General features: G+C 42.9%; 1 protein-coding gene across 7 annotated transcripts in view; it reads right to left on the minus strand.

Moving 5' to 3' along the window:
* LOC117159167 (uncharacterized) overlaps positions 1 to 13705 on the minus strand; it is a 53525-nt gene that overhangs the window by 16110 nt on the left and 23710 nt on the right. For 2 of the 7 annotated variants that reach the window (XM_076623727.1, XM_076623725.1), the window contains exons 1-2: positions 1275 to 1592; positions 297 to 541 (exon numbers count right to left, since the gene is read on the minus strand). The exons of 2 other annotated variants lie outside the window; for them this stretch is intronic. In XM_076623727.1, coding sequence (XP_076479842.1) covers positions 297 to 378 — 82 coding nt within the window. In that variant the 5' untranslated portion in view covers positions 379 to 541; positions 1275 to 1592. Of the gene's footprint in view, positions 1 to 296; positions 542 to 1274; positions 1593 to 4756; positions 4819 to 13705 lie in introns of those variants that run through there. 3 more of the 7 variants (XM_076623728.1, XM_076623726.1, XM_033338799.2) reach the window with 3 other exon arrangements.

Raw genomic sequence — 13705 nt, forward strand, 5'->3', positions numbered from 1 at the left:
CAAAGCATAGTGCTTTCTATAGGTAATACGTACGTAATAGGTAGAAAAAGTGCCAACTAAACCTGCAGCTACGTATCGCGCGATAGAATTTATCACGTATCACGGCGATAACTCGTAAACTCGTGGCATACGAATTATCGGCAAGTTTCGCCAACCACGTAGGTCGAACGAACGCGTTTCATCGAATTTGATTCGCTTTTAAAAAGGTGCAGAAAATAATAAAAAAAAAAAAAAAAGCTAGAGTGAAAACCGTCCGCTAAGAACCATGATCAGTCTGTTCGACAGGGTTTCCGTACCGTCTTGGTACCTCGCTAAAAGTAGAACGTGTTTGGAGGAGCCGATCACGTGGATAACCTTTCGCTGTCGACGCCACTGCATCTCTCCCTGGCCGTCTCCTTCCTCGCGAAATTCTCCTTTCCTTCGACCCTTGTTTTCCAGCGTATATACACCACCGGTCGGTCACTCGCTGCTCTCTCGCTCCAATTTACACACTCCTTTGCATTTTTTCTCCCCTTCACCTTCTTTAACTCCTTCTCTTCTTCTTGACGACAGAAAAAAGTGGCAAAAGCTTAAACATTCGTCTATCGTTCGATCCTCTTAACTTTTACGGTGCCTAATCGATCTCTTTGATTATTTTTTACAAATTTTCATTTTAGCACAATTTTACGTTTCTTTGCGTTCATTTTGTTATATATTATATCGCGTGTCTCTCTCTCTCTATCTCTCCATATACATATATATGTATATATATATATATATATATATATATATATATATATATATATGACACTATCGGACAAAGATTTCCAATTACTCGTCTAATTTTACTCGGATTATATATCTCGTTAATTTCGTTATCGATTCGAAATTAACGACGTTACACATCGTTAACGGCAATTTTCTTCGTCTCGACAGGCTTTCGACGAAGAAGGATTCTAAGAAGTCCGAACTGAATTCGAGTCTAGGCCGATATTTTTAACCCTTTACATACCGCTGGCGCCTCTTTAGGCGACATTGATAAAGCGCAAACTTTCGTTTAATTTGTTTTTTAGCAGCAAAAAAATAAAAGATGGAAGAGAACTCCGATCTAGAAATAAAACTTTGTTACTTTCCAAAAATAATTCTTGTTTGCAAAAAATTTCGCCGCGAGATAGCGCTCGAGCGGTCGATAAATCGTATTAAAAAAAGGTTCGGAAAAGCGCAAAGAATAAGAAATTCCTAGATCTCTATAGCGTATGTACGTATATATAATCCATATCAACGTCGATGCTCACAGAGGGAGAAGAAAAAGAAGAAGAAGAAGAAGAAGAAGAAGAAGAAGAAGAAGAAATCGAACAGCACGTGGCACGCAAAGTCGAATCTGACAGCGACAGCTCGATTATAATCGAATGTCGCAGCGTAAAAGGTTTAAGGGTGTCTATACGACGATTCACGATAACCCTCGGTGTGATTTCTTCTCTATCGGACGTTATCGGTTTAGAAACGGCTTTACAAACGAGCTTAGAAACGTGAACGGCACTGATAAAACGCGCCAAATAAAAGGAGGATGCAACTGAATAATCTGGTGCACGCGATGCCTCGAGAACGACTGCGGTTGAAGCGAGGAACGAGGGGTACAGAGGGATCAGGGGACGAACGAGAGAGAAAAAGAGCGAGAAAGAGGAGAGAGAGAGAGAGAGAGAGAGAGAGAGAAAGAGAGAATGGTTTACCAGCTGGCGGACGTAGCTCATTGGCCGACGGTCGTGGATTAGAATAGCAACAGAATTAGAATAGAAAACGGGCGAGAACCAACGTTCACCGTCCATGTTGCTAATCGTGCCGCTCAACGTCGATTCTCTGTCTCTCTGTCCGTCTGTGGTACGCCGTATCGTCGGAGAAATAGGATGGGCATCGTTAACGGAGAAATCAGTGGTGCAGGGTGTTCGGAGGGAGAGGCGTTTGGAATTTCTAGGAGGTATTCCAGAATTTCGAGACTTTGCTTCGGAAGACGAACGGTTTCTATCTTTAACCTTCTTATCGAAGGTGCTATTTGTCCGAGAGATCTCTGCCATCCTATTTACGGCTACGTCCCTCCTCTCCGTTGTAATAGAAAAACGGAAAGTAATTCGCGACAGCGACGTTAATTTATTAGTGGAATTTTTGAACCTGCCGCGATCGTCGCGCGCTTTATGCCTCGATCCCGCGTTAGCTTTCGGTCAGATTAAAAAAGTAGAACTCGAATAGAAAGAAATTCGCTTCGCCTATGAAAAATGAAATTTTCTACGTTACACGTCGTGCAAATCATGGTCATACATCTTCGCGTCTTCGAACAGCGCGCAAATGCATAAAAATCCGCAGTCCGATCGTCGGCATACGATTAAAAACGAAAAATTACACGTATCGATAACAACGAGATGTTTATTATACGCGTATTTTCGAATACTCTCGAAAGACGATCGACACCTTTTCTACGACCTCCTTTTGCCAGCCTTTTGTCGCGCCTTTTCGAAATACCTGGTCCTCCGATATTTTCTACGATATCGCCTCGTCGTCGTCCTCGAAGAACCAAACTATCGCCAACGTAAAACTTGGCCAAAGTTTCCGCATCTTACGGTTTAAGTCGAAGGGAATAAATCTACAAAATCGTATTCCTTGCCCTCCTTTTGTACAAATCGTGACACACTCGCGACTATTACGTAGATACCGTTGTAACGTTTACGAGTTGCGCGCCGTGCCAGTTTGGAAATCGTATCGAAAAAAAAAAAAAGTATCTGCTCGATCGGAGCAAGTTTTCTAATTACCGATATTCTAATTCCTATTTTTCTCTAGAGCATCTAATTATAAAATATCGCAGAAGCCGTGGCCTACTTTCGCCATACGAGATGCAGATGTTTCGTAATTTCTGATTTTACGGTAAAACCAGCTACTACGTACGTACTTTGCTGTTAATCAGATTTGTAGGTTCAACGTACCGGGGTCACTCGGCGTATTTTAAGCAACAAATAGAAAGCACTTCGAACGTCTAGCTTCGTCCGCTTATACGCATTGTGACAACCATTTTCTTGCACGCTCGACGACCATCGCGAACTAAATTAAATTAATTCGTCGTGTGAAACTTCGATATCCCGAAGCTGTACGCGTACTCGTTTTCCTAACGGAAACGTTAAAAAGATCAGTTACGTTTTGTTGATGCCTTCGACCCCGCACGATTTCCAAGGCGAGATAATTCTCGGCTAAAGTTTCGACGTACCTATGTTTATCGTCGATCGAAAACAAAACAAAGTATCGAACGTATAGGTGAAAACGGTTACAAAGTTTAAACGGTCGATCGTAAGACAGATTATACACCGGAAACGATAGGTTTCGAGTAAAAATAAAGCTGTGAAATTCGGAAATTTATAGTACGATCCGATACAGATGCCAAGTAGGTTGTTGCGTCATTACATTGTCGCGTTATATAAAACACCCTTGCGTTTGTCAGTTGTACTCGACAAATGCTCGACTTTATTAACGGTGAAATAGAAGCTGTGGGTGTACGTAAATTGTACATTAAGATCGTTTATATTTAAACGGTCTATCATCTAGGTACATGGTAGGGGAATAGCGATATTCTTTTACAGGAATCGTACGTTCCGATCTCCTTAAATCTGCGTAGCGTCAGGACGCGATTCGCAAATTAAGTACGTAAGCGAGAGTGGGCGTATCCGTGTTACTTCGACTATTATTTCGTCCGTCTGGATCTCTTGAGACGTCGGCGGGCACGCGAATTTTGCCGCATTTTGCCCAGGGAGCCGCGATAATTTAATTCCTAGGCGAAATATCGTATCGTCGAAATCACTCACGCCGTTGAAGACCGTTTAATTTTAAAGTTTAAAGTTTAAGCCGAAATTTAACTTTATTACATCTATTTTGTAAAACGTGCGTTATCGATGATCACCGTGGCGGTTAAGGCGCGAAGGATATTTTACCAACAGGCAAATTTCTATATTTAGAATATTCTAGCAAAGATGCTAATGCCATTTCGTATTGAAACGGGAAACTCTTGCCGATGTACGTTTAATTTATTTACTTTTTTTCTTTATTTATTATTTATTTCTCCGTTTCTCTGAATGAATTCAAATTATAATTCGTTTAACGGTACAATTTCCATAACGAGAATATATTTGAATATATCCGAATAAAGCGAGAAAAACAAGATAGAGGACACTCGAGGCGAGCGACGTTTCGAAGAAACTCGAGTTACGATACAATTAACGATACAATTTCGAAATAGCATATTTGAACCGTCTCCGTCGTCGATCGAACGAAATCAGCGATCTATCAAAATCAAAACTAACTAAGCGATGTAATTCTTACAACGAAGAGATGTCGATCAGCGATCGAATCTGAACTCTGCGAGGAAAACACTCGATTCGCCGCAATTACGGCATCGTCGCTAAACGATCTTTTTACGGTCATTTTTACGGAATGGACCAACCAGATAAACTTAATTTATATTGCGAGTTGTATTATCAGAATTATTTATTAAAAAACGCAGCAGCGATAATATATTTGCCGCGTACACGATGTATACGCGCGTTTGCCACTTAAGCGTCGTCGATCGTACGATATTCACGCCACGAATCTTTTTATCGATTTAGACCTGGCGATCTTTTTAATCCGTCTTGCGACTCAAAAATTAAACATCACGGAGACAAAGATTCCGTTAAGCGATAAAACGAAGCGAGCACGGTCGAGCAGCTAAAAAATACTATTCGAAAAGTCAAGACGAACGTACCTTCCGGAATGAACAATTGTATCATTGCATTTTATCGATAAGTTAACGAGGATAGTCGCGTTAAACTCGCACGATAGTTCCGCACACACTGTCACTTACGAATACACAGAATAACAAACAGTCGTATATTTGGGCGAGTTTCGTCAACCGTACGCGTTTCCAATAAATATTTCGTAACCGTTTCCTACGCGTTTCGAAATCCGTTAAAAATTTTACCGATATAGCGACGATAGCGCCGTTGTAAATACTCATTGGACGATAGCGCAAGTACATCCTGTCAAAAATAATCGATTCGTCGTTAGTTTCGCCGCTTTGATCAAATTCGGATACCGTTTATTACGAACGAACCAAAGTGTCTATTTATAAATAGATAGCAGCGTAGAACGGTTCTTGGAAATTTCGCGATCCTTGCTGCGAACTTTGGGCGCTACGAACCCGCGCTAGTCCATAAACGTGTCATAACATAGAAACATCGAAAGGCAACGAAGAACGAAACGTCTTTCAGAGGAAGAACAAACAAGCCGACAGGCGATATATACGTCGTTATACCGTGCCTTAGCACTAGCAACGATCGTATTGTGGAAAGTACGCGCGAACGACGATCGTTCGAGTACGCGGGAGAATCGCGCAAATAGGTCGATTACTGAACGGACGGGCGAGCCGATATCCGCGCGAATAAAGTTGCAAAAGAGAGAACACGTGGATGGGAATCGACGAGCCAAGTGTCGAAAGCCCAAAACGCCTGCCAGAAATTACTATACTCAGGGATGAATCGGTGATTGACCGCGTCCATTGCTACATTCCGTGCCTTGTTCTTTTTCGTATGGAAATACGCGCGTGTATTTGGAACGCACCGTTGATTTATTTTAATATCGTTGATATTTATAGATCGATTGTTCGATAAATCGTTTCGTCGGATATTATTATCGTACTTTTCTTCGATCGTTCCTTAAATATATCCAACGATAAGAGGCAATCAGTTTGTTTTTTTGTTTAAGCTTTATTGGAACAACCGCGAAAACGATCTCTTTCGCGGATCCTTGTATCCAGAGTTTGCGGAGACGCTAATTAAGAAAATAGGCAGCTAAGAAAGAAGCTGATCTTAACGGGTAAGGGGAACGATAGATCGTCGAAAATCGATTACGAAGAAAAACGACTCTGTGTGTAACAATAGCACTCCGCTTATCTCAACTTCGTTTATTCCAACGATCGAATTCGCTTATCTCGACGCGAAATTCCGTCGTTACATTACGTTATGTTGTATCGTACGAACGAAAAGTGATGGATGGTGCAGAGAGTCGGACAAATTCGAAATACTACGCGATAGAAGTTACGGCGTTACACGGAACCAACGCTTCGATATATTGGAACGAACGGAAATTCCAGAATTAATTACACTTCGGTCTCTTCTTACACGGTTTCTTAACGAGTCTTACGTACGTTTACGCGGTTTATCAAACGCGTTTTACGCACTCCCTCGAATGAAATCCTAACGAAAACCTTGCATAGGCTTGCCGCGCCTGCTATAAAACAATTTTCCCTTAATCCTTTCGAAGCGAAACCGCGACACGGCGAGATCTATACCCACGCCACATTTTCGCGCAGCCTGCGTAAAAGTTAGAGTCGTTCGGACAGTTGGTGCACGATCGGTGTTTGGTGCATGCCGGTGCACCGGCGCTTTCATCGTTCGTCTCGGTTCGTACGTTCGTTTTCTTCGCATCGAAGAGCGTACGGAACGGCTCGCCCGTCTTCCCCCGTTCTTTCGTTCGCGAGAAAACACGTTTCTTCTATTTCGATCGAGTATAGAAATACCCGGAAAGACTTGGAGACTCTGTCACCTCTGTGCGCGCGTGTACGTTACTTTGAAAAATCCCTCTGATAATAAACTTTATCGTCAAAATCTTTGGTCGAGCTTCGCGATAATTTACCGCTGTTCTCGCAAGAAAAATCATCGGTTTTAAACTGCACGAATCGACGTTAAGCTGCTCCGACTGTTATATAACCTTCTACAAATGCTTTTAGCTGTTTCTGCAATATATTTTCTAATTTTAAACTCGTAAAGTAGTCACGCAAATACCACGGTGGTCGATGATTCGCGACGCCGAGTAACAAAGTTTGAAGAAAAAAAAGATTGAAAAAAAAAATTGAAAGATTTTTTTTAATAAAACGCAAAATCAAGAGATCTTACGCGCGAATTTAGTTAATAGGTAGGTTTGACGCGTGGAAAAGTAAAAACGAGATGTAACGGGTGAAAAGAGATAAGAAGAGGATAGCGACCTCTTACGTAGCCGGAGATAACGAACAACGTTCGTTCCCAGTAGCGTGCTATCTTGAAACGTAGGGCTTAAATTCTACGCGGGTCACCGAATCACTGGAACGTGGGACATAACGGAATCCTCTTACGCAAACCTACGAACGATTATCACGGGATTATCTGTTTTTCATACTTTGAATCTCGGATTCGATATCGGGCTGGATATGGATAATCTTTCGAAGGAAAACTAACGATGGTATCGACGATTTATTCAGCGCGTTATAGATACGTAAATGGTAGAAAGCGGAATAAGGTTAATTTTCACGTCGCATAAATAATCGGGAACCTTTGATTCGCAACGTGGCTGCATTTAACGCAGGAAAGACAGAAGACAAACGAGTACGTACGTGTATAGATTCGACGCATCGATCGAGACGACGACGCGGTTAAAACGAACCGGTCGATGGTACGTGTTACGGTCGTAAAAACGTACAAGTCGCGCAAAAGCATGCAAACGACGAAGAATAATTTCCTCGCTACTTATTTGGTAGAAAGTTTGAAAAAAAAAAAAGGCTCGAGAGAAATGCATCGGCTCCGATTTCTTTCGCAAGTTCGATTTCTTTGCCAAATCGGTGGAAGTAGGATCGTCTGTCATTCGCTGGACAGCTTGTAACTCTACCGAGGATTCCACTCGCGATAATTAGTCTTTGCCGACACGCCTCTTGTCAGGTCTGTGCGGACATTGCGTCGCGTAATGCAATCGCGCGAAACACGTTTCGCCTACCTCCTCCTCGCCGTGCCTCGCGAGACACCGAGGCAACGAACGACAGTATCGGTTCGTCGCTTCGCGAGCCAACTTCTCCGTTTCCTCGTTAATTCCGACCGACGCGTCTCCATCGAACGACTCGTTTTCGCAAAATTCCAACTCATTTTCTACCGAAATTACCGTAAGGCGTTCTACGTACAACGAAATTATTACGCGGAATGTTTTAAAGCGACTTTGAAAACAAAGACGCCGCGACGAGATAATTTGCGAGAATATAGGTCGAAAATAAAAAGGGTTGCCGATCGTTGTAGCTGCCGTAGACGAACGCGTGTGAATCCTGAATCTTTAAAAAAACGAAAAATTGCAAAGAACGACTTGCGACTAAATAGAACCTACCTATGGCCAACTTTGTATACGTCGATTCGTGTATAGATGGAATTCGTGTACGGACGGAAAAACCGTGGCACCACGCAGAAATAAAAAGAGGAATCGAAATTTCGCACTATCGAACTTTGGTACGTCTTGATTCTTTACCTGTATCTAAGTCAAAGTTTCTTCCGAGCGTGGCAAAGATTCTTTAAAGAGCATCGTACCCGATATACAAATCGCGAATAATCGTTACAAAGCTACTCGTTCGAACTTCCTTCTGCCTTGCTCCGTCCTAGGGATTCAGCCTTATACGTCTTAAAACGTCGATCGACCAAAGGAAAGTAAAGAGATTCTCGAACGCGGAAGAATTCCCTGTGACGAGAGCTCGTCGAACACCATCGTTCACCCTTTCTCTAGACCATCTTTCAAAGACTCGGAATACATATTTCCGTGGAACGGGTATATCGATCGTTTTCCCCACGACCACGGATTATTAAGAAAACACAGTGTCCGCGTATAAACGACTTTGTCGACTGATATTTTTCCGCACGACTCGATGGAGATCGCGGCTCAACCAGCGTCTAGCAGCATGGCTCCGCGTGCTCGTTCCTCTCAAGACGAAAACACGCGAGCGAGATGAAAGAAACGAGAGCGTACGCCGAACTGGTGTGCGACACACTGTCGGCTAGCTTCGATTTTCCTGCGACTGTGCAGTCGGAACGATTTTGCATCGCCCTCTGCCAACCACCCTTGTGCGCACGCTTTCCAGTCTACCCCACCATCAACCCCTTTCTCTCTTCGTCGTTTCGTCGATGTTCGATTCCTCGCTTCCGTCTTGTTACCACTTTCCATTTCCTCGTTCCTCGCGCTACCACGCAACCTTCTACTATTCGTCTTCGTCGCGTAACGTTCCGTCGCTTTTTACGCACTCTCGACCTCGCTTCTATCCTCTTTCCAAACGTTCGTTCCATGCGAATTTATATATTTTTATCAACGGGACGGAGATTCGTCTCGTTCCTCGAGTCTATAGAAGCTTATGGTCGTTTTAATCGCGTTGATCCGCTTTCTTTCTCTCTCGCCGATATTCGTCATTGTTCGTAATTTCGATGGAACGTCTTCCTTTTCCGATCTAAAGGAACCACGGATTCACCTTTTCCACTCTATACGATTCCGCTTCTTTCACCGTCCGTCCGTTTTCACTTTCAGCAAAATATCTTCCTCTGGAAACTCGAATCCATCAAAAATTGCCCCTTTCGTCCTTCCTTTCCTCCTTCCTTTCCTCGCCTACGCCTTATCGTTCTGCTTTTCTCGCAATTTCTATCGTTCGTATCTTTAGCGAAACGCCATCCTCTCTCCGTCCGGACGATATCAAAATTTCTGCAATTTCATTTACGATCTACCTTCCCCCCTCCCTCCCCCCTCCCGTCATTTATATTCGTACGTTTCAGCAAAATTTCTTCCCTTCCCAATCCAAAGCGACGAAAGAAAGTACCATTGCACCTTGTTATTTCACTTATCATTTCTTTCTCGTTTATTTTCATTCGGCATCCTTCCTATTCTCCTTCGTTTTCCTTTTCTCGCCTCTTGCGGGTTACGTCGTTCCAGCTGCTCGGGCAACACCCTCGCTGCATATGCGATTCCAGTTGAGCGCTCGTGCTTTTCGCTCGTGGATCTGCGCAAGTCGCCGTCTGTCGCCAGGCGAACTTCGTGTCTATGACCGAGAGTCGACGTACAGGGTAGCTCGAGAGCCACGGCTCCTCTTCAATCCCTTAGCCGTGTAATTATTTTCTTAGCAGTGGAATACGCGATTGTCACGAATAGTTGATAACGATACCACGCATGGTGAATCGGGTGGACGAGTCCTGGCTGCGTGGTTATTTACATAATAGGAATAGATAGATAGAAAGATAGATAGCTATAACGCGATCGTTAGATCGTAAATTTTACGTGATTACGCAAAATATCCACGGCCACGGTAGAATATATCTTTGCTCGTTAATTTTTATCGATAAAATTTACCGCCAACGAAATGCCAAGAAATTTTATCGAAAAAATTAGCAGTTTACATTAGCAAACGAAGGAGCTTTCGCTTTATAATTAACGCAAAGGATAGAACCGTGAAATATAATTCCCCCTCGTTGCACATGCACGCAAATCGCCTGTTTCGTGTCGCACCCAAGATTTCACGGGGTAAAGGAACAATAATCCGTTTAACTTGATCCCCGTGGACGCGTTATTCGATTATAACGTTACGGTGAAACTTCGATGTCAACGAGCAGCCTCTACCTCCAGCCTCTTTGATCAGTTGCAACATTTTTTTTAGACCAGACCATTCCTTTTTCCTTTGCCTCTTCTTGTCTTCTTCCTTTGCAATTCCGTAACGCGTTTCGTACAATACGGTAGCAAAGGTATCAAAAGTAAAAGTTTCAGCTCACTAAAAAACGAAAATATTTTGCTCTTGCGTTTGCGCGGGTGTTACCCGACCGTTACCTTCCATCGTTCTTTTCATTTCCAAGAAATTACGTATTTATTAGAAAAAATCTTCCGTCCTTTCCATAATAATCCGAACCATCGTCGTTTTAGTAAACTCGTTTCGTACCAGTTGCGACTCTGTTTGCGGTATTAAGCGAATCAATTCATCTACGAAGGATTTTATAAACGCGTGGCATCGTTATCGATTAACGATGCAATACGTCGTAACGAACGGAATTGTCGTGGACGGTATACTTGTTACGACCCATTGTAGTTTGCTAATGATGTTTCTCGAAGGGCTTTCGTCGGGCTCGCCATTAAAAGCCAGAGATATACCTCGCAAATATTGTAAAGTATTTGCTTTGTAATTGCTACATTGTTAACGGAAATCGTCTGTAATTCGTATTACACTAACGAATAAAACCAAGTTCATCGATTGGAAAAAGGGAGACGACGATCGATTTTGTAAAACTCGTACTTTCTTTCTCTGATTATCGCTCGATGAAAACCACGACTAATAAATCAGAGCGAGTCTTTTCGCGTTGTAACGTTCAGCTAATCGGGAATGACGCGGCAGACGCCGTAACGAACTCGATGAAAAAATAACGAGAGAATATCGTCGGGGCTGAAGGAATTTTGCACGGTCGAAACGAATGCCCAATTAAAATTTCACTGACCTAAGCGAAGGGTGGTCGTTGGAGAATATAGCAGTCGCGATGTCGGCGCTGAGACGCGGATTGAACGCGCTATATACTGGAACGAAAGTGCGGCTGCGCACCCGAACCGATCGACGAGCGAACAACGAGTCCAGTTGCCTCATACTCTACGACGTATTCTGCACCGTGTACTATATACCGTATATACCGTATATACACTATACGCTATATCCCTTTCCAATTATCCACACACTAACTTATTTTCATAGCTACGAAGCTAACTCGCGAAAGTATTCCAACGACTATCGCGGACAAATTTTGCGTAACTTTACTTGCACCTTAACGCGTTAGGACGCGGTTCTATCTGTGCGTTGCGCGAGCCATATATCGCAGCTCGAAAATACGTAAACCAGTCCCTTCCAACGATAAGGTTTAATCGCGAGTAAGACAGACTTTTAACGAAATTCCCAGGTCCGATGAAATTTACAAACGTTACGCGTCCGTCCTAAATTTAGCTTTGATCTCGAACTAAAAAATCGAAAACCCGATGATATTACTTGGCAACCTCGATCCATCAAATCCGTACAACGGCGCGAGACTACAGGATCAAAGTTGGCGCGTACGTCTTACTCCGTTTAAAAAGTTCTTAGAATCGCATCGACAAACCGCGCTATCGCCAAGCTTTTACATTTCCGAATAATTTTTTCCAGATACCAGATACCAGATCGTTGTTCGGCGATCACTGCTAGGGGTGGACGAACTCTTACGAGCTTCGTCTTTCGCGCGTTCTCTTTCTTCCTCAAACATTTTCATCCATTTGCAAATGGTTACTGGCTTTACGGCGCTCTCTCCATACGCTTCTTTCAGCGTATCAACCGCCTCGGTCACCCCTTTTTTCCCGAGTTTCGTCCCGTTCCTTCGTAAGATCGGTCGACGTTTCAAAAGACGTTTTAAAAGACGCTTTAAAAACAACGATACGGGCATACCAAAGATGTTGTCGCAAGTTGCCAAACGGCTTATCGTAGGCTCACGAAATTTAATCCGTTTATAGATAAGACTATAAACTGCGCTCCTCGCCCGACCAGTTCGCCGCAGCGTTGCCGAGACGACGGTAAAAAAATCGTACCACCAACTTTTTCAACAGACCGATGTACACCCTGCATTTCCGTGATTTCCACCGACGACCCGCCTTTTACGTTCGAAAGGTTGCAGTTTTCAGTTAAACTTTCCTTCGCGATAACCGTCGACGAATCGCATCCTTTTCTCTTAAGGCGATCGGATCGTACGTCGACTTATTCGGATGCGGAATCTCGGGAAATCGATACGCGTCAATTCCTTCTTGCTGTAAACCCAGCAACGTTACAATACCAGAGGTAAATATGTGGTCATAAGATCACACGGTAAATAGAAAAAGGTACGAATAATTTCCTTCTATCGGGCGATGTGGCGGGTAACAGCCATTGCAATCGCAAAGAATATCTACGAGCGTTGGAATACTTTCGCGAGAAACCTTATACGTACACCAGGCACCGGTACTAATACGTACGCGTAGTAAATAGCGAAATATATTAAGGTCGTCCGAAAAGTTTCTTTCGTTTTATAAGGAAACAATGGACGCACGACACTTTCCGTTTTATATGATTTTGTCCGTAATTACGTACGATCCATTTTGTTCTATTAAAAACAAAGATCACAACGTTCGACGGATTAGGTAAAGGACGGGTCTGTAAAAGAAAGTCACTTTTCGGACAATCTAATATTATTGCCGCGATCGTCGATCGAACGAGTTTGACAGAACGTAACGTACGTTTTATAAGTTTTTCTAACGGCTAACAGGTATAGCGATAACGTCAAGATTCGCATGCACTCGCAACGAACATCCTTCTACGAGCGTTTAAGAGCTTCCTAAAATCGCTGATCAGTGTAACGTCCACTCGTTCGCTTATCGACGCTCGTATTAGAAAATATTTAATCGGTTTATGGACGCGTGTCAAAAACGACGCTATAAAAGCGTGCCTCTAAGCGAAAAGTGGGTAGTAAAATGCTTCCACTCCGGAAACTAAATATCCCGTGAATTAAGCGCTACGCGTTTTAAACAACAGCGCGATAAAAATAATGGAAACGTTGATTTTATTATCTAGAAAGCACGGAGTAACTCGTCGCGAGAGATCGCCGATATTTTGTACACCGTAATTTATTCTCTCCAGGATTCTTTGTTTCTTCGTGCGTTTCTATAAAAAAGAAAAAAATACGTTATACCGTAATTACGCTCTCGTCCATAAGCCGTACAGCGAAACTACGGATCGTTATGCAATCGTATCTAATATCGATCTTATTGATAATACAAAATAATAAAATAATACAAAAAAATTGGACTTTGAATTCTTCCATACCAAAATTTCATTTTAGACGTAGCTCGATTACTCACTCTT

This window comes from Bombus vancouverensis, chromosome 13, assembly GCF_051014615.1.
Source record: "Bombus vancouverensis nearcticus chromosome 13, iyBomVanc1_principal, whole genome shotgun sequence".
In the NCBI taxonomy this organism is placed as follows: domain Eukaryota; kingdom Metazoa; phylum Arthropoda; class Insecta; order Hymenoptera; family Apidae; genus Bombus; species Bombus vancouverensis.